At 36.8% G+C, this 21,425-nt stretch overlaps 2 protein-coding genes across 2 annotated transcripts; one reads left to right on the top strand and one right to left on the bottom strand.

Moving 5' to 3' along the window:
- The first annotated feature begins 327 nt into the window (after nucleotides 1-327).
- LOC116294737 (piwi-like protein 1) lies at nucleotides 328-10,601 on the top strand. The gene is made up of 19 exons (XM_031702388.2): nucleotides 328-409; nucleotides 1,081-1,755; nucleotides 2,049-2,129; nucleotides 2,555-2,749; nucleotides 3,614-3,722; nucleotides 3,796-3,858; nucleotides 4,800-4,863; nucleotides 4,955-5,072; nucleotides 5,377-5,419; nucleotides 5,506-5,577; nucleotides 5,841-6,028; nucleotides 6,251-6,405; nucleotides 6,837-6,961; nucleotides 7,161-7,264; nucleotides 7,545-7,615; nucleotides 7,722-7,881; nucleotides 7,957-8,097; nucleotides 8,705-8,852; nucleotides 9,886-10,601. The coding sequence occupies exons 1-19, from the start codon at nucleotides 339-341 to the stop codon at nucleotides 10,000-10,002; spliced, it is 2,700 nt and encodes an 899-aa protein (XP_031558248.2). The 5' UTR covers nucleotides 328-338; the 3' UTR covers nucleotides 10,003-10,601.
- On the bottom strand, nucleotides 10,036-20,755 carry LOC116294738 (large neutral amino acids transporter small subunit 4). The gene is made up of 9 exons (XM_031702390.2): nucleotides 20,222-20,755; nucleotides 20,021-20,067; nucleotides 19,515-19,591; nucleotides 18,923-19,015; nucleotides 17,106-17,463; nucleotides 16,189-16,502; nucleotides 13,256-13,329; nucleotides 12,778-12,901; nucleotides 10,036-11,382 (listed from the first exon to the last, which is right to left on the bottom strand). The coding sequence occupies exons 1-9, from the start codon at nucleotides 20,575-20,577 to the stop codon at nucleotides 11,260-11,262; spliced, it is 1,566 nt and encodes a 521-aa protein (XP_031558250.1). The 5' UTR covers nucleotides 20,578-20,755; the 3' UTR covers nucleotides 10,036-11,259.
- Between the last annotated feature and the right edge of the window lie 670 nt (nucleotides 20,756-21,425).

Below are 21,425 nucleotides of genomic sequence, written 5' to 3'. Positions count from 1 at the left end.
AATTTATTCTTGGGATCCAGATCGCGGAATTGCCCTTCTTTTTCCGAAAGAAATAGACACACTTTTGGAATCGGCCATCCGATCCTTCTGTCAACCCCCACCCCCATTAAAAAACCTGTCGGTCGTTAGGTCGGTTTTCACAGACCACTCGAGTCCTAGACCAGATATAAAGATAACATCGACTTCTTGTCATTTTTGGTTGAATATCGATAATAACCATCTCCCGCGCATTTTATTATGGTTACGAGATCACATGTAAAGTTAGTAGGTCATCTGTCACGTTCCTAAGCGTTTAAACCAATGATAAGGCTAGAAGTGGTCACGTGGTGTTGTCGAGCATGTGGTTCAGTAGTGGAGAGCAAGTCACTAGTGCGGGGAGAGACAGACAGGCTTGCAGAACATCGTTCAGGTTAGAAAGGTTTTTCTCCTTTTTTTTCTTGTTAATCCTCGAAAAATTCACTACTTCAAGTTCATTCATTAACTCTCCTAAGCTTTCCTTAATAATTTCTTAACTTTTAATTTAAAAAAGAAAGCTTTTCGATAGGATTTAGTCGCTGATTTGAGAATCATGCAGCAGCTTTCATTGTTTTGCGGGGTTTGTTTTATTTTGGAAGTCTTGCTGTGCAAAAAAGACCTGTATTAGTATCCACCTAAAGTTATCAATCGTTTTTAAGAATTAAGTATTAAATTACTAAGTACGATAGATGGTTTTCTAAAGATATTTTTGGTTACTTTAGCAGCTTTCATTTTATAGATGAGCGTTGAAGTTCACACCTTGACAGAAAAAGCTAAAAAACGTGCTTCTCGTTTAAACATGCTTATATGAGCAAATAAAGATGATATTTTAGAGTGATTCATACTAAATTAAACTCTTCTGAAGATGTTAAAGCAAGTTTCGTGAGACTTAGTCAAGATTTATTCTTAAATACTTGGAAGCTCTTTTGCTTGTCAGCCATTATGAAAAGCTGTTGTTTTGTCATTATAGACTGTTCCATTGATCTTAATTTCAAAAAAACTATCTATATCGCATTTATGCAAGTTTAATAGTAAAATATTTTAAAGTTGATTTTTTTTTCATAGACGACTTGAAGAGAGGAGCGAAATGACGGGGCGCGCGAGAGGAAGGAGTAGGGGACGTGGAAGAACTGAAGCTCCACCACCAGGAGCTGGAGATGCAGCTAGAAGACCAGGCGAAGCTGCTACAGCTGCCCCAGTTGGAAGAGGTAGAGCCAGAGGACCTCCATCGGACTCGGTTGTTGCTCCACAAGCTGCTGTGGCCCCTCCAACTTCTGAAATGGCAAAGATGGCAGTGAGAGAGCCTCCACGTGGTGAACAACGTGAAGAACGACCGAGAGGGATGTATAGTGAACCAGTGACCCGTCCTGAGGGTCTAAACAAAGAGGGTTCTACAGGGACTAGAGTACAGATCGTCACAAACGCGTATAAATTAGAAACGCGACCTAACTACATGATATATCAGTATAATGTAGGATTCTCCCCGGAGGTAGACTTCAAGAAAGTCCGAATAGGGTTGATTAGTGATCAACAACAGCTCCTTGGCAGTGTCCGAGCCTTTGACGGGATGACATTGTTTCTACCAAAAAAACTACCAGATCCGATAACAAAGATCGTTGCAACCAGGAGGAGACGTGATAATCCAGAAGGGGAGCCAGTTGAGATCACTATAACCCTGACGAATGAACTGCCAGCATTGAACCCAACCAGTCTCCATATTTACAACATCGTCCTCAGAAAGTAAGAAACAGTAAAGTTTATTTAGATGTCACATGTAGTATTTACAGTTAAAATTTATGTGGTATCCATATAATACATTTTATAAATAAAACTATAGTAATCGTTAACAATCGCATCTAATTTATTAGATTCATTATTTCATTTTGATGCTTTTTAATGATAGATAATTTAGAAAATTAAGTCATTATAAAAGCCAGATAATGGCTAACGGTAACTCTGTGAATACCGTGTGGAAAAATTTTTTTCCTTGGAGTATAAATTTCAGTGTCTTAGGGGATGTCCTTGTTTTTCAGGATTCTCAAGATCCTCAACATGAAGCAAGTTAGAAGGGATTTTTACTCTCCAGACCAAGCTGTCAATATTCCTCAACATCAGTAAGTTATTTTTCTTGGTTAAAGGGATCAAGCCTGGTCCTCACTAGGGACATAAGCATAAGAGTGTACATCCTCACTTGGAAAAAATTCACTTGAAAAAGCATGAGAAGAATGGAACGTTTTTATCCTTATGCTTATGTTGTAGTGAGTGAGGACCAGTTTGTGAGGTCTTTATTTAGATTGTGAGTTAACCATGCTCTAACTTTCATCAGCCCCAGAGGTTGTGTGAAACTGCATTGGCTGTCATCACTGACAGCTCTCATGCCTTGTTGAACATTTGTCACGTAGTGAATAAAATTACTATTTACAAATTTTAGCCATATATCCAGAATCCTTAAATTAAAAGTTAAAATCCCAAAGAAACTAACACTAGGAACAACAATGTATTTATGCAGCTTAATTCAGTTGTTTTTTGTTATTTCTAGCTTGGAGCTTTGGCCAGGATACCAGACTTCAATTCAGAGGTTTGAAACAGACATTCTACTCAGTGCCGATGTGTCGCATAAAATCCTGAGAAACCAAACAGTATTAGAGGTCCTATATGAGATGTACAACCAGGATCAAAGGAACTTTCATGCCAATGCTAAAAAGAAGCTTATTGGACAGATTGTACTCACAAGGTAAGAGACACCAAAGTGTATACAGGGTTTTCATTAAGTTTTAAAATAACAGGATTGAGAAGATTATGAACTGCCAGAGAGATCCTGAGGACCAACTAAACATTTTACGAATTTTTAAGCTATAGAAAGTTCAACTACATTTGACTAAATATCAATTGAGTTATGAAAGACCAAAGTCATAGTGTTTTGGATGCCTTTATAGACTTGTTTCAATGTATTTTGTATCTGGTCGAGGATTTTTGACTTGAGTAGTTTTATAGTAGCTGCCATCATAACAGAGGTTTATTTATGGTACTTTCAGTTGGAGAATTTTGCTCATTTAATGAAGCATTCTCCACTCCCAGAACCTTAATGAAAACCTTGTGTATATACATAATGAAGCAATCAAAGCAGCATTCTTTCACCTTTCTCACAAGGGTTTGGGAAATATGTTCTATCAGAAATGCTTCTGAATGTTACAATTCTACCCAGCCAGTAATAATCTTTTGGCAGTGAGAACTATCTCAGCTTATTCCCAGTTATCATATTCTTACAAACTTGGGGAAGCAGTCATGGTGTAGTGGTAGTCCATATTTATTAAACTTTTGTGAATCAAGGGTGGTGTAGCAGTAGTGCACTTTCTGCTCATCTCTTGGGTCTGTCTAGAGTTTGATTCCTGACGAGGAATATCATATAAGCAGAGTTTGTTTCATCCTTGATTTTAGGGTTTTTTCTCCCTTCTCAAAACCTAACAAACTAAATATTCCAATATATATATTAGCCATGCCCTGACATTCATCATCTTGGAGGTTTCAGGCTATCAATAAAATTTGAAGGTTTTTTAACTTAAATAATAGTTTAAACACTTTTATTGTCTTATTCCAGGTACAACAACAAGACCTACCGAGTAGATGACATTAATTGGGATCTGAGACCTCATCATAAGTTCTCAACTTCACGTGGAGAGATAAGCTATATTGATTACTATGCAAAGGTAAATATATCTTTAAAAAGATTAATTTGATGTTTAAATTGAATAGTGAATACATTGTTTTATCTATTTTAAGGCCTATGATAAGCAGATAGCAGACATGGAGCAACCAATGTTGATCAGCAAGCCCAAAAAAGTGGTATGTAATGTTATATTGTCATTACATTCAAGCTCACTCATGTGTTCCTATGGAGCTTCAAATATTCAGTTTATTATTCAAAGTTTGGTTTCTATCTTGCTTTGAAACTTGCATTACTGAAACAAACATGATAAATATCAATCCAGGCTGATCTTCATATGTTCATTTATGAATAGTTTTTTTAATCTTACTACACAGTTCAATTTAAAATGGCAGCTACATCTGTACAAATAATTTTGGCTTTGCAAAAAACTGTGATGAACTAAATAAACTTTTACTTCGAGCCCAAATTTGAAATTTGCAACTTTTGTTTCATTAACGCATGTTCCAATGTAAGATGGAAATCAAATTTTATATAGTACACTGAATGTTTGAAATTTGATAGGAACTCATGAGTGTGTTAAACTTTACAGCTAAGAAATAAATGATCATTTCATTAATTGATAAGAGATGAGAGACTTTTAAGGCCAAGACAAGCATTGCATAGCATTGTGGTTGACTAAGATTCTTTAAGAAATCATTCACCAATTAATTTTCATGCAGTCATTACATATTATAACATAACTAAGATATAACACGTGCTCTGATTGGTTAACCACCTATGAAGAAAAAATGTATGGAGCACACTGGTGACGTCAAGTTGGTGAAAATTCAGTGAAAATTACAAGCATTCAAATAAAACTAAAAAAGACTACTAACTGGCCTACCTTTCTCGGCTCCACCTCGTGCAACTCTTACACTACCATCGTGCTCTCCCAACTATCCGCGTGCACCATTAATAGATTTACGCACGCTAAGCATTGACCATTGCTCAGGTGTGCAGTCTAGCAATAAGCTATATAGCACTGGTCAAGTGCTGTTAGTTATGAAAATTATTTCTGCTTACGTAAGGAACTGCTATCAATTCAAGGTAAAAAGAAAACTTTTCTTTGTTTTTACAGTTTGGAAAGAAACCGAAGCCTGATGAGACAATTCATCTTCTTCCTGAGCTTTGCTACATAACTGGTACTTGATTTGTTGTTTTATGCTGCACAGTAATATCTCATGCACTTAATTTGAATTATATTTAATATGAATGTTATTGTGTTGTGTGTAGGTCTGTCTGACGAAATGAGAGCTGATTTCACTGTGATGAAGGATCTTTCTGCACATACCAGAATTGCACCAAAAGACCGTAGCAATCAGCTGAATAAGTTTATCAACAACATAAACAGGTATTACATTTGTATGTAATTTAGTAACTAGATATTTGCTTGCTATTCTTGCTTTAAAAAATGAAATATGTCTGGGAAGAGAGGGAAGAAAAATTTTTTGTAAGGGTAAGTTCCCTGCTGGCATTTATTTTGGAAGAAGGTCTAACATTCTAAGTACATTTTTGTATGTGAATTTTGATTTCTATTTTTACTGCCCGCTTAATAACTGCAGAGCTGGACTATTCATAGTTTTAGGTAATATTGACAAAGGGCTTTTATCAAGAGCTCCAGAAAATACTGATTATAAATTTCTTTATTATTTTAGCAATGCAGAAGCCAGCCAACAGCTTCAGGGCTGGGGCTTGCAGGTAAGAAAATGCAAACTGTTGTTAAAGTGATATATTGGTTAATGCTGTTTGTTTTATCAAATGCTAATATTTTTTTTCCAATCTAGTTTGGGAGGAGTCTGCTCAACCTAGAGGGGCGTGTCTTACCAACAGAGAAGATCTACCAAAGAAACAAATCAGTAAGTAGTTACTGTAACACATGTATCATGCAGTCACTGTACTCTTGGTATCACTTAATGTCATCCCTTATCTCATGCAGGAAGATAATCACAATCAACATTTTCACTAGCATTGTTTCTGTATCATCACAAAAGACTGTTATCAGTTGATTAAAACCCAGAAATTGCATAAATTATTTCTTGTAAATAATTTATACAGATAATTCACACACACACACTTTTATCCTTGTATAAAGGTTTTTTATTATTATATTCTTATTTAGAGCTCCTACGATCCTAAGTCTGCTGACTGGAGCAGAGAGACAAGAGGAAATGCTCTTCACTCAACTGTAAACCTAGAAAATTGGTTGATTGTTCACACCAGCAGAGACAGCAACATTGCTAATGATTTCAAGTCAACGATAGAAAGAGTCTGTGGACCAATGGGCATGAAGGTCTTGAAGCCAAAAATGTGAGTTTTTAAAAAAAATTATATTATACTCTGTTCATTGTGCAATGTTCACTTTACTCTCTTAATGCCTTGCCTCCCATGGATGTATATATAAGAGCTACCTCAAGTTCAAGTACTTCTGTATGTAATGTGCTTGATCACTCAAGCAGAATATTAAAATTTGGCTGTTGGTAGTGGAAGTGCAATGCAGTATGTTTTCTAAATGTTATTCTTATGTTCCAGGATTGCTCTTGAGAATGATCGAACAGATACTTATCTCAGAGCTCTGAAGAATGAACTAGATGCAAATAGACCACAGATAGTGACCACCATTGTACCAACAAATAGGAAAGATCGATATGATGCAATTAAGAAACTGTGCTGCCTTGAGAAACCAGGTATACTAGTTTCACTATTACTATATGGAAGTTACAAGTTTGGGGATATTGGGAGTGACAAAATGGTGCAAAAAGCAATGCTCATGACTCTTCTAAGTTGCAGTCAATCCCAAATAAAACATTGTAAATGAAATTATTTCCTTTAATATGGGAAGCACAAATTTGCATAGCACTCTCCTCTTAACTATTGCAACCCATGTTTGATTCAGTGTCATGTTATTAGTGTTGGTTCTCCCCTGTGCTTTGGGGGTTTTCTCTGAATTCTTCAGTTTTTCTTACTTCTGCTAAAATCAACTTCTAAGTTCTAAATGGAATCCACAGGAAGAAAAGCCACTCTAGAATCTCTGTTCATTACTATTTGTTTATTTTTTATTCCTTTTAGCCTCAGCGTATATCATCCCCTTTATTTTAATTTGTGGTTATTTCTTTAGTTCCATCACAGGTGATAGTGAGCAGGACCTTATCAAAGAAACAAATGTTGATGAGTGTTTGTACCAAGATTGGCATTCAGCTTAATTGTAAGCTTGGTGGAGAGGCCTGGGCATTAGAAATTCCAGTAAGTACTCGTTGATCTACAGAACCAAGAGAAATCTCTTCACTGTAAGAGATCGTTGGAATTTCAAAGAGATTTTATTGTTAAAGTTGTGACTGTTGGTATTTGTGAATATTTGGACATATGGCTAACCCTAAAATTTTCATTGTTTTCTCTATTTGCTTTGCTGAGAATTTTTTAAATTTCATTTGCTTTTCCTCAGCTCAAAGGACTGATGGTGATTGGTGTGGATACTTACCATGACTCTGCTGAAAAGGGAAGATCTGTTGGAGGATTTGTTGCCAGTCTCAACCAAACTTTGACAAGGTGTGTATTGCAAAAAATATTGCATTGTTCCTGTCTTATAACATGGTCACTGTAAAACTATGCATAACTTTGCATAGCTCAATAGAGTGTGTATGTTGCTATTTTTACAGTGGAGACCTGCTATCTCAAACTTGAGGCTATGGTCTGTGCATTCATTACACCCTGAATATTTCAAACCCACATTCCCTGTTGTTTGGAACAATTTCCCTGGTCCCTAGGAAGTGCAGTACATTAGTATTGTTTATCCTTCTTGAAAGAAATTCTTTTCTTGACAATTCAGATATTATTCGAGATGTACTTTCCAGCACAGTGGACAAGAACTGATTGATGGTTTGAAAGTCTGCATGACAGGTACAGCATATACATACTGAAATCTTTGTGATCATTTTCCTCATCCATTTCCAAAACATTTCACAGCATATAACCATTGATTGATTTCTCTTTTTGTGTTTGTCAGCTGCCCTGCGCAAGTATCAAGAGATCAATGGCATGCTTCCTGACAAGATCATTATGTACAGAGATGGTGTGGGTGATGGACAACTGCAACTTGTTATTGAGCATGAAGTCAGCCAGTTGATTCAGTGCTTCAGGACCATTCAAGCTGGGGCTGAGTACAAGTAAGCAGTATAATATAGCCAATACTGTTTGATGCAAGCCAACTCCTAACATGCATTTGTTCTTTTCATGGATAGACCCAAGTTTGCAGTAGTGGTTGTTAAGAAGCGCATCAACACTCGTTTGTTCCTGAAAGACCCACGGGACACCAACATGACAAACTTGAACAACCCACCTCCTGGAACTGTTGTGGACACAGCAGTCACAAAACCAGAGTGGTAAGTTTTGGTATCCATGAGAAGGGAGTAATAGCTTATCTGCACCATGTTCAGAGGAGAGGTAAAGGAAAACCTGGGCAGTTAATTTTCTTCTTAAAAAAAACTCTTGCTCTGATTGGTCAAAAAACGAAACATGTTTGATTGATGTAATATTTCAAACACTTGAGAGAGTTCTTCCTCTGATTTCCAAACACCGAAAAGTGAGTTGAAAAAACGAGGCGCAGCCGAATTTTTTTAACTGACTTTGAGGTGTTTGGAAATCGGAGGAAGAACTCTCTCAAGTGTTTGAAATTACTTCTCAAACTAATGAATATTTCTTGGAGAAAATCAAAGAAAAAGTTCACGAAATTTAAGTATCAAAGACGCACATGTTTTTTTCTTCATGCATGCTCTGATTTTGATAATTGTTAGAGGAAAAAACTTTTAATTTTTTTTAACGTGTAGTGATTTCGAGCTTCTCATTGGTTTTCTCAGCATCCCAAGCTTTTTGTTCAGCATCAAATGCTAAAAAAAAACTGTTTTGTATTACCTTATTTTTGTTTTTTGTTGTTGTTGTTGCTTATCAAGCATATGTGTTTATCTTTTTCTGTTGGTTATCTTTTCCTAGGTTTGATTTCTTCCTCGTTAGCCAGTGTGTTCGTCAGGGAACAGTAACACCAGTCCACTTTAATGTCATCTATGACTCAACAGGTCTTAAGCCTGATCATTTCCAGAGACTCTCCTACAAACTTACTCATCTGTATTACAATTGGCCGGTAAGATCATTTCTATCAGTTTTCAATAGCTGACTCATTAAGCTCTGTTAAACAGCATCTTTTTTCTGTAACTGGTATCACAATGATATTTTATGTTACATGTAACAATGGTTCCTGCAACGTACCTCACAATGGCATTTCAGAGATGTGATAATAATTTGATAAAAATATTACTTATTATCTCATTAGTTATGTTATATGTAACAATGGTTCCTGCAACGTACCTCACAATAATCCTGAAGCGAGATGACGTTTTACCCCCGACTCTACCATAATAGTTTTTAAAATTCTTTCACATTAAAATTTTTGATTCCTTAGAGAATACAGGAACAATAGTCATAAATAAAGAACAAAAGCAATGTGAAAAGGATCTTTGGGACCAATGGTGGTATGGGCAAGGAAAGCCAAATTTTCCTAAAAACTCTAGCGGATAAACTGGCGAACAAAACTGGACAAAGCTATTCTGACACAATAACATATATTGTCGTTTGAGATTTTGAAAGCTGTAATTACATGCATTAGAGGCTCCCGCACTCCTTTTTATAAGAACAACGAAAGTGACTTTCTATTGGACTTTAGCATTAATACTAACCTTGCCGATATTAGATAATTTTAGACTTTTTTATAATGCTTGTTTTTCATTTTGTTTTTTTCTAGTTTTTTTGTAAATAGTAACTTTTTCTCTTTAAATTTTCACAAAGTACATAATGTAAATATTCTTTATTATTATTATTTTTTTTTAAATGATTTACAAACTTATTGTTATAATTACATTATTGTTACAACTGAAAAAAAATTTTAATGTGAAAAGGATTATGGTCTAGAGACGGGGGTAAAATTTCATCTTGCTTCAGGCTTATGGAATTGCAGAGATGTGATAATAGTTTGAAATACTAATCATGTCAATAGTTGTGAATTTGATTGATTGAAAAGTGAAAAATTTAAAAAATGGGCACCATCTGGTAAAGCATTCTTTACCAATTTCAGTGTCTCATTAGTTCTTAATGTTCTTCCTTTGAATTTATTTTCACAGGGAACTGTCCGAGTCCCTGCTCCATGTCAGTATGCCCACAAGCTGGCATTCCTTGTTGGTCAGTCATTGCACAGGGAACCAGACCAGTCTCTTTCAGACAAGTTATTCTTCCTTTGAAGCTGTCTATCATGACAAGAGATGCACATCATGTTGCAGAGAGAAGTGCAGTATTGCACCAATGGCTGTTTATTAACACTAACCATCATTTGTTACATTACGTTACATTTAACCTGTCGTTATGTTCAGTTCATACTAGCAAACTAAGATGAGAAGGGTTCATCTTGTTTCATTCTTCCAGAACAACGTTTCATGATTACAAGAAAGTTTCTATATTCCATGACATTTTTTCGTTTTCTTAGTAAATCAGGAATATGGAGGATTTTTTTATTCTTGTTATTCCTAAACATACATTTGAGAAACAGTTCCAAAGGGAATTTCATTTTAACCCATTATTAGTCATTATTATATGGTTGGCAAGGATAGATGATGTCAATGGAATCAGTGTTGACAAAATCAGATTACTACATCGGTTAAATGAAACCATTATGAGATGTATCCATATGTTGATCATTGAAGAAAGGATTTAGTATACTCATTTGAGTTCATTCAAAATATTAGTTATTTTCAAATACGATAGATTTAATTACTAACAATTGTTCAGAACTATGACATTTAGTTGATAAATTCTATGATTAAAAAGATATTTTGTTATAGAAGTAGTTTGATTTGCTGAATATCTCCTTTCACACTATAATATAAATGATTCACGAAACTATAGAATCCCTAATCAAGAATTTTGTTTCATTGCATTCAAAAGAAATGGTCAATTCCTAACTGAAATTCCTGTCAAGTCTTTTCATTTCTTTATAACGATTTTTTCCCCCAGAAATTCTCGTTTGGGATCTTCACAATAGCGCAGCGTAACCGTGACGTTATAAAAACGAAGACAGGCGAAACTCGGACAAACAAACTTACAAGTTTACTTTCAGCAGATAACTTTTACAGCCGATCGCAGTGGATCTTAGTTTACATGGGCTATTATTGTAAGTAAAATTAATAAAATCGGTTCGTATAATCCTCGTAGCGTTTAAACAGAATGCAATGTTTGTCCGAATCTTTAAGCTATTCTTAGAATCAGTGCGCTGGGCTATTGACCTAATTCTCGATGTATGACGTCACAAAAATAGTTGCGGGACAGATTCCGCAGAAAATTTCTCGAGCACAGGAATCTAGGCCTTGAGTGGACGATTTATCGATGATGAATGGCCATTAGAGTAATACTCCTAGTTTAACTTTTGGCGTATTCCTTATCCATTAACATCAAACCACTGTTAGGCGTTCATACACAACTTTCTCGATGAAAATCTTGGTATGTCAAGCGTGTGTAGATACTTTACGTGATCTGGCCGTGCTTCCTATGGTGTTTCCTAAATGCCATAAATAGTACGGTAATCCAACAGCTATTGGAATGGAGAGAATAAGTAAAGCGATGTTTAACTGGAAAAAAAAAGAAAAATTTTATCGAACTCAGGGCGTGAACACGGCTTATTCACAGATCGAATTGGACTTTGGCATCCTAGATCTTAATTAGGAGGGCGAAGAAGCTGGAGGGGAAAAAACGGTAAAACGCAGGGTTCGTGCAGGTCCTTAAACTCCTTGAAAAGTGCTTGAATTTAAAATGCATTTTCAAAGGCACTTTAAACTCCTTGAAAAATAGAAAAACGTAGAAAAGTCCTTGAAAAAGTATCGATGAAGAAAACTTAATAAAATGTTTAAAATATATAAGCTGCCATCTTTAGCTATTTGTAGAGATTAATCGGTATCACGTGATTCAAAGAGTTTGCAGCTTCTTCAATACTTTACTCCTTGAAAAAATGTCATTTTGGTCCTTGAAAACTCCTTGAATTTTTTCATGGAATTCCTGCACGAACCCCGAGTACGTTCATGTTCTAGAAACAATAGAAGGACAATAGAAGATATAAAACAATACACAACTATACAATATATGCATTGTATTCGTCTAGAATATGAACTTATTACCAGAAAACCCCTTAGCCATGAATCATACTTCGATGAGTTTGTCCCATACTGCGTCCAAGATAATACTGAATGGGTTAAAGGCCCAATGTAAATAATGTTGAGATGCAAACATTCATAGTCCTGATTCGTAAGTCCTGTGCATTGGTGGTAAACCTAGCTCGCGCTAATACGTGCACTCGCTTTCAAGACCTAAAAGACCTTTACTAGGAAACGGGGGAATTCTACGCAAATCGAGTCCAAATTACAGTGTCAAACTTAGGAAACCGTGAAAATTCATTTCCGCATGCGATTGGTCAGAACACGATGAATAACATTCCAGACATTTTAAGGTGCTGACACACGGTGCAACATTGCATGCAACAGGACTGTTGCAGCGTGTGTCTACCCCTGAAACTTGTTGCACGCAACGTTCCATACAACAAATCTGAAGTTGAATCGCGCTCTACTCTTGCAACATTGCACGCAACAAATTTCATCGTGTGAACTGTGAACATAGCTGCAACATTTTGAAATTTCCAGCCAATCAGCTTGCATTTATAGCTACTGACCAAATATCTTAACATAGCAGGCTGACACAAGCGATGATGCGTGATTTTGTTGCAATGTGTGTCACCCCGATTCAAATTTGTTGCGCGCAATGTTGAGTGCAATAATGCACCGTGTGTCAGCACCTCAAGGCAATGGTTCAAATATCCCCCGTTAGTTAAAACGTTTCAGTTAAATGCTGGTATTTTGACTTAGTCTCGTACGCAGCTGCTGTTAGTTTCGTTACGCCACGCTCATTCGTAAATTTAAGCAACTGAGAACTCCAAACTGGAGTGTCACCCTCGATTCTGGATCGTACTGACTCACCTGAAGGATTTTACCAGGAAAATAGTTTTCCAGGATGATGAAAACTGGGTACTGAAGTATTTGCACCAGGGAACACGAAAAGTTCCCTATTCCAAAGAGCTTTCCAAAATGCTTGACTGGAAATCTAAAACAGTAATGTAATTAGATCACACTGGGAAATGTGTGCGTTAATAGTGTTTAGTAGATAACTTTGCCCTTAAATCAAACACCCCCCTCGACTCTACACCACGCACCCCTCCCCATAAAAGATACCGCCCCTTGAGCCCATCAGCGCCGGCTAAATTACGCTGTAGATGTGCCTCACCAAAAATCAGACGATCCTTCACAATAGTAGACGGTACATTTTTATCTTGCAGAATATTGTAGCTCATGTCCATCATGCAATAGTTATCAAGTGGTTAAAACATGTCTACCCATATCCCTTCCTAGTTCTTCCAAGTCACTAAATAACTTTTTTAAATAATCTTCATTTACTTACATAAGGAGAAAGAGGTTTGAGAATGCACCAGAGTAGAAACATCTCAATAATAATATCAAAATGAATGAGAATATCTGTAACGAAGAGGTACATATCAAGCGGTTAAAACCTGAGATGCCTGACTGTCATATTTAAGGTGGCTCGACCCCCTCACGCTTGACCGCTACCTTCCACTTTTGGAACGCTAGTGCATAAACGTCTTTTATCCGATTGCAAATCTTTTTTGCACATAAGTCACATAAAGGTTGAATTAATGTTTGATGCAGTTTTTTATGAGATCGGACGTCATAACACGTGATTATGATGAAATGTTTGATTTCGTTTAGAAAATAATTTTAGCCTTGCAGACCGTTCAACACTAAAATGCTTCGTACCACATAATTATATACTAGATGCCTCCATTTGTGGGGATTTTTGAAAAAATCTATCTAGCTAATTATGAGATATTTGAGATTATTTAAATATAGTGCATAATCTACTTCAAAACTAAACAATGGATTTCATACGGCCGAAATTAATATTTCAGAGCTATATATTCACAAAAGTCATTGCTCATTTAGTTTTACTCTGTATCTAGTTTTAAAAGGAACATTTTGAAGGTAATCGACTTATGCGATTTTGTGAAAACGTATAGTGCAGAAGACGGGGTAAACATTTGATGCGCACTTTTCATCGCAGTTTTCTAGTCAATCTTACTAGATCTTCCATTATTCTAAAATTCGCTGATCATTTCTCTCAAAATTACGTCAGGATACAAATTTGAACTTAAACTAATATTACACAAAATTGCAAGACTATTGAAGCGATCTAAAGCGAACGAGAAATACAGAAAACATTGATCGTTTCCCAACGATTTGATGCTCTGGGAATTCTATTGTTTGCTAATGATCATAACACCAAATTCTTTCGCACCATGCACGGTCTCATCTCGCTTGGCTGCTTTCCGATTTACTACCGAAGTATGGTTCTTTATCTAATCTCAAAAGTCTTGCTCGCTTCTTTCTTGAAGTTTTTATTTGAGGCATGTTCGCCGATTCTATTCACTCACACTGACAAAGTACATCATGACAAACGTCCCACGTTTGAATAAAAAAAAACAACTGTTTGTTACCAAACTTCGGGGGTAAATCGGAAAGCAGCCAAGCGAGATGAGACCGTGCATGGTGCGAAAGAATTTGATGTTATGATCATTAGCAAACAATAGAATTCCCAGAGCATCAAATCGTTGGGAAACGATCAATGTTTTCTGTATTTCTCGTTCGCTTTAGATCGCTTTAAATGAGTTCAATAGTCTTGCAATTTTGTGTAATATTAGTTTAAGTTCAAATTCGTATCCTGACGTAATTTTGAGAGAAATGATCAGCGAATTTTAGAATGGAAGATCTAGTAAGATTGACTAGAAAACTGCGATGAAAAGTGCGCATCAAATGTTTACCCCGTCTTCTGCACTATACGTTTTCACAAAATCGCATAAGTCGATTACCTTCAAAATGTTCCTTTTAAAACTAGATACAGAGTAAAACTAAATGAGCAATGACTTTTGTGAATATATAGCTCTGAAATATTAATTTCGGCCGTATGAAATCCATTGTTTAGTTTTGAAGTAGATTATGCACTATATTTAAATAATCTCAAATATCTCATAATTAGCTAGATAGATTTTTTCAAAAATCCCCACAAATGGAGGCATCTAGTATATAATTATGTGGTACGAAGCATTTTAGTGTTGAACGGTCTGCAAGGCTAAAATTATTTTCTAAACGAAATCAAATATTTCATCATAATCACGTGTTATGACGTCCGATCTCACTAAAAATTGCATCAAATATTAATTCAATCTTTATGTGACTTATGTGCAAAAAAGATTTGCAATCGGATAAAAGACGTTTATGCACTAGCGTTCCAAAAGTGGAAGGTAGCGGTCAAGCGTGAGGGGGTCCAGCCACCTTAAGGTGTGGTCCCTTTTTTTGCACTGCGCATTAAAAGCATGGATCGGAACTTACACAGTTTAGCTATTTTTCCAGCTACAGCAAAAACCCGCTTATAAGAACCTAGGATTTTTCAAGTTAGCCTAAACAGGTTCTTATATAAATGGTATTTAGTGGTTAAATTAGGGTAACTAGTTTCTTAATTAGGTTCTTAACTTTTGTTCAAGAAGTAAAATAAAGTTTCATTTTAAGTTGGATTTTTTTATTCAATGAGGACATGTTCTTTACAGTAACCATGTACAGTTATAGTGTTTATAGCATTATTGTGTACAGACTGTTATAAATATATTTTTGAAAAGATTGATTCTAATTTTTTTTTCTTTCTTTCTTTCTTTTTCTTTTTCTTTTTAAAAAATAAGAACCTGTTTTAGGATTTTAGCCTAAAATGGTTCTTATGTGAAGGGTGCTTAAAAATGAAATTTTAGCCTAACAGGTTCTTAAATTTTAGGTTCTTATACGCGGGTTTTTGCTGTATCATATAATAAGTTAAAGTTCTATTAAGATTCTTTTCATTAAAGGTGCATCAATAGGTTGACGTACGATGATGAGAGATATGATTATGATTCTGGTCTGAAATCATACTCATGATCGATTAACAAATTACACTCGCGCTACGCGGTCGTGGAATTTTGTTATCACTCGTATGATTTCAGATCTTATAGTACACTCAACAAAATTACTTGACTCTGATTGGTCGAGAGGAGTACAATTATAGCGTTAATTGTACTCCGTAGGAGTACCGAATTAAGTCACTATGGCAACACGGCCAAAACAATGTCAAAACAATTATTTTCTATCATTTTGTACTTAAAAAACATAAATAAGATTTTAAAACCTTAAGAACTAATCTTTTTTATGCATTCGAGATCGTGCGATTTCCTATACAAATTGCACTGCACTCAGTTCTATTACTATCATGAATTTAATTATCATCACAAGCCTTACCTGTAATGGAGCATGAGGTATAACCAATAGAAGGTTGATCAAAATGAACACCAATCCACTGCAGGCGAAATAGAAGGCGCAGCCTCGAACTTCGCCCCCGCGAGCAGTAGCAGAAACATCGTCTATCGCCAACACTTCACATTTACAGTCTAGTGCAAGCTTTTCCTTTGACGTCAATACCGTTATGGCCTGGTGCTTGTAGGTACCAGACCTCTTGCACAACTCAGCTCCAGCAGCGATGAAGGCACTGACAAATGGGCCAATAGCAACGCTGCTCAACTGAATCCAGCCATAATAGTTTGCATATGATTTCACTAGAGGAAACCGTATAAAGATAAAATGAATTAAAAATTTCAAAGATTGAAGTATTTAAGTACTAGTAAAGGCTACCTCCGCTTAGCTCGGACCCAGACTTCCACCATCTCCGAGCACAGCAATAATACCACCGGTCACTGCTCAGATTGGAAGAACGTCGAGTGCATCGACAGTGCCAACCACTGGTACACACGCAGGGTCAAAGAATCCATCCATATAATGTAATTAGACTCCATCCCAACAACAATAATAGGGACACACAGCGGAATTGAGATTCCGGAAGCGTGGATATCGACTTAAAAGCTCTCCGTCATGCCCACCACCAACAGCCCAAAAAATATAATCACAGCCCCGGCGCGATCCTCAAGCGAGCCAGACTGACGGTGTATAAGTACACCACTTTCCAGTCTACACCATCGCCTGATGAAGATTATAGCAAAGGAAGGTCGAAAATAATTCTTTTTATTTTTGTTTTGACCATGTCCGTCAACATGGCGGCTATGACGCAACATTTGCATACATCCTACCATTTTCTTTCTTCGCTGCTAGCATCCTTTACTCTGCTCTCATCCCCACGAAAAACCAGTCGGTGCAATACTTACCAGATTTTTCATCCATTTTTGGAAGGGCCATAATAAACTGCTGGAATGAAGCTAAGAAAAACCAGAGACGGAGACGACACATCCCAACAAAAAGACAAGTTCCAATGAACACCCCAGTCTTCATGTGAGCCAGGAGGTCCTTCAAAGCTGTCAGGCGATCGGACCGCACAAGACGATTTGAACTCTCAGATTTCTCCTTTGTCTTGTCTTGTTTTTCTGTTGGTTTTGTGGTATCAGAATTATGCTCGTCGTTTTTGAGGTTGGGGAAAATTACGATGGAGTTGAAAAGGAGGATTAATATTGCGCATATCAAGCCGTAGCAGAGTATTTGATATGAGACGCCTTCTTCGTATAAAACCTGCAAAAAATTCAGGATCAACAATTAATTAAATCATAGCTAAACTTATGGACTTCTAGAACTGACTTCACTGAGGCGGTATTGTTAAGGGACGACCGCTCTCAGTAGAAGCTTCGGAATCTTTTTTGGCTTCAGCTCTACTCTATTCTGCTGAACTGATTACATGAGCTATATTTATAATGATTTTGCGACAGGTGTCAATCTCTAATCAATCTGATATAATCGTCAAATCATGATTGGGTGAAAGAATAAGTAAAGAAGCAAAGTAAGTGCGATATTCTAACGACGAGTAAAAATCTAAGAGTTAATTAAGCATAGCTGAAACTAAAGCTAATATATAAATATATCGTAAATGTGTAGAAAAGATTACAAGGAACATTTCTATTACAAGACCAGGCCCTAAAGAATAATCCTAAAATAACTGAGCAAAGGGGTTGAAACTGTATAGGGCGTAACCAAAGGTACAAATACTAATGCTAAGAGATTTACTTGCTGTGAATTCAATGCATACACCATTATCTAAACTTGTACGTAATGGTAGCCGTGCTGAAATAGTACTATTATATGTCTGTATTTTTATATAGCTAATGTACTGGAGATCAATAATTTTCATCTTGTTTTTATGGGATAAGTAGTTGTAATTTGTAAACTGATGTCTTGCTTAGTTCGTCTGTAAAAATATTCATTTTAATTCTCTCTCATTATTATTTTTATTATTATTATCACCATCACCATCATCATCATCATCATCATCATCATTATTATTATTATTATTATTTTGATCCATTGAACTCCGCTCTGGGTGTACATATCTGAAGCGCATGTGCGGCCTTAATTACGGCACGTACACGGTCAATCTCGTACTCAGAGCCTGCGTGTCTCCGAGTCGGCGAAGAACGAAGGCTCTGGCATAATCCATTTTTGGCGCATGCGCAATTTTCCAGAAGTGAAATATAATCAATGAAAATCATGCTTTAAAACAGAGTTCTGTGTTTACTTCCAATTAAAATAACAATTCAAAATATCGGGAACATTTTGAAAATTTTCGGCAAGTCTTTGAACGCATGCGCTCTTATACCGGAAGTCCAAGAAATCCTGGTCTCAAAAAATGGATTATGCCAGAGACCTCGTTCTTCGCCACAGGCCAGAAGAAACGCAGGCTCTTGGTACGAGATTGGTACACGGTACGACAAGCCGTAACACTTAGATGGCTTCCCAGTGCTAATGCATTAATTATCCACATATGGTACGCATCATCTACGCGGGATCACTAAATTGTCATACTGTTTTCGACCGTATGGGTTCGGATTTTTATTCACCTTTGCACTTATAGAAATTCCAAACGGATGCAACGAAATGGCTGAGACTGTAAGAAAAGTCTAGCTAGGGAGTCGGGGTTCTAATGTGAAATCTGAAGTCTCTTGAATATAAGATTTCTACCATTTATTTCTCGTTTTACCTTGAATATCAGGAAAAGAACAGCCGAGGAGCCAAAAGAACAACAGAAGACACTGTTCACGAAGGACTGCCACTTGCCGTATAGAACTATAGACTAATAACAACATTACAACTAGTTTAGAAACATATTTTTGTCCTTTTTTTATAACCCTCTCATAATAAATGCTTTAGGAAACGAAACTTATATTAAGACCGAGAGGCACTAGGACGAGTGGTAGTCTAGAACCCAGGTAAAGGTAACACTGTTGGTAAAGGTAGGCCGGTGACATCATGATGACTTTTTGAAGAAAAAAAGCTCACTTCAGACAAAATATTTTCTTCAAAGGTCGTAGAAATCACCAGGAACTTTATGTTTTCCTAAGCGCTCGCAGAATAGCAGTGTGCGAAGACCTGCGTAAATTTATTGGGGCACGTTGTTGATTTAGGTCTAGAAAACTAGAGTTATAGCCTGACGGAAGGTGAACAAGTGAAGATTCTTTGTTTGCGATGTATATTAGCTTCATGTGCCTACTTGTGCCCACTCAAGGGAATGCCGGACAAATGGTATGAAATAGGAAAACAATAAGTGCAAGGTATATAAAGAAGCCTATTACCCTTAGTGCTGAAAGATATAACCCAACTTGACCAATAACGAACACGAGAAGGGCTGGAATGAGCATAGCAGGCCTCTCTGGGGAAAAAAAACAAAAACGCAAGACGATCATTTTTTTACCCTAAATTGTAATTGGTGGAGTGAGCTGCATACGAATCATGCGCAAATATTGCGCCTTACTCACGTGGCAGCCACGTTTTTCTCTTGGCAATAAAAACCTTTGTATAAACATTATAAATTAATTATTCTCAAGCCCTTGAATGCGAAGCTACGCGTGGTGGTATCTATTGCTCTTGTTCTTGCGCAATACAAATAACGAGAAAAGGGCACAGCAGGCCCGCATCTTCTAAGGAGGCCAGAAGATCAAGGGAAATTGTTTTAGCTCACCCCAAAAATGGTATGAAATTCTGTTACCACTAGTGCAGTGGAAAACTCCTAGCCTATCCGCGCCGTAAAACAAGAGCCTGCGTGCAAACACAATTAAGCTATATATATATATTGACTAACCGGAAGAAGTAATAGTTAACAGTCCTGCGGAAATTCCATACACGACACTGAAAGATAAAACCGTTTACCCAATATATCAATCAATACGAATTTTAAAAAGCCAAATTTAACCGAGTTCGAATCTAAATACATCGAGAGCGGGCGGGCGAGCTACAAAAAGGCTAGGTCAGCGTATTAAAATAATCAAATTTATCACATTACCTGGAAAATATCTTCATGGGCTTCACTCCAAACCTATCAATAGCCCAGCCACAGATTAAAATGTATACCGCACCTACTATTATAGTGAGACTGAGAGCAAGGTTGAGACGATCTTCTTGTTCAACGCACAGGCCGTCACGCTGTTTGGAGCGTGGCCGACCCGCAGTTGTTATGATGGAGATGTTAGTGTTAAGATCATCACCAGAACACAGATGTGAATAGACTCCTTCTCCTTTAAGGACAAACACAAGTGAAGACCATCCGAGCAAAGGAGACGAAAATATGGTCATTTCTATCACCGTTACGAAAAATAATATCCCTAGTCGAAAATTGCTTATTTTGTTTGACAAGACCATAGCCACCAGAAAGTCTAACTAATATATTATTATAATTTGTACAAACTGCTTGCTCTTCAAAGAGATAGCCTAACTTATATTCTTTCTGCCGAATCGCTTTTTCCATATCCAGCATCACATATACGTTTTCGATTCAGTAACGAGCGGCCGATCAAATGGTAAGAAAAAGTTTCTTTCTGGTAATATGTAAGGTTAATGATTGTCCACGCATGCTCCAAAGTAAATTTCTTGTTTTTCTCCGGTTCAACAGGAGAAGCTGGTTTTGGTTTCGGCGTGTCACTTCTAAACTCGTGAGAGCTTTGTTTGTGCGTGCGTATCTCTTTATGACAAAGCCAAAAAAACACTTTTAAACGAATAAGACTAGAGTACATAAAGAATGTAATTATGAAAAAAATTACTGGGAAAGCTGGTTAATGAATTTAGATGATTTTTGGTCAGTTGAAGGGAAAAACCTCTTTCCATCACCTAATTACTTAAGTCGGCGCATGACGATCAGCTGACATAAAGAAACCTGGATTGAGCTTTGGACGTCAATATTAGCTGTCATTTTGCCACACACAGCGGGACTTCGGTGGGGGGAGGGGAGAGGGGAGTGGGACGCGTCTTGATATCCCGTGATATCTAACATACATTATTTACCCGCAATTAACTTGGGATTGTAAAAATTGAGGTTTTAATTGTTTTCGTATTCTTTTAAGGCAACATCAAGGTTCATAAAAGGAAAACCTTTGAGTGAGCTATGCAAATTTACGAGTCTATCTGTCACCCTACGGTGGCCCACAAGTCTCACGGCAAAACAAAAACTCACGGCAAAACAAACTAAACTCACGGCAAAACAAACTAAACTC

Source organism: Actinia tenebrosa, unplaced genomic scaffold (assembly GCF_029948245.1).
Source record: "Actinia tenebrosa isolate PJP-AT-01 unplaced genomic scaffold, QUT_ActTen_1.0 PGA_scaffold1__47_contigs__length_23844297, whole genome shotgun sequence".
Classification (NCBI taxonomy): domain Eukaryota; kingdom Metazoa; phylum Cnidaria; class Anthozoa; order Actiniaria; family Actiniidae; genus Actinia; species Actinia tenebrosa.
The sequence above is the reverse complement of the archived record's forward strand: the minus strand, read 5'-3'. Positions and strand labels throughout refer to the sequence as shown.

Bases quoted from the DNA above. Each gene is read 5' to 3' on its own strand.
- LOC116294737 (XM_031702388.2), top strand. From the start codon at position 339: ATGTGGTTCAGTAGTGGAGAGCAAGTCACTAGTGCGGGGAGAGACAGA. The intron at 410-1,080 runs GTTAGAAAGGTT...TTTTTTTCATAG, and splicing joins GCTTGCAGAACATCGTTCAG to ACGACTTGAAGAGAGGAGCG. The intron at 5,073-5,376 runs GTATTACATTTG...TTATTATTTTAG, and splicing joins TTTATCAACAACATAAACAG to CAATGCAGAAGCCAGCCAAC.
- LOC116294738 (XM_031702390.2), bottom strand. From the start codon at position 20,577: ATGGTCTTGTCAAACAAAATAAGCAATTTTCGACTAGGGATATTATTT. The intron at 19,016-19,514 runs GTAATAGGCTTC...TGTTGTTATTAG, and splicing joins TATATCTTTCAGCACTAAGG to TCTATAGTTCTATACGGCAA. The intron at 17,464-18,922 runs GTAAAACGAGAA...AATTTTTTGCAG, and splicing joins TTCTTTTCCTGATATTCAAG to GTTTTATACGAAGAAGGCGT.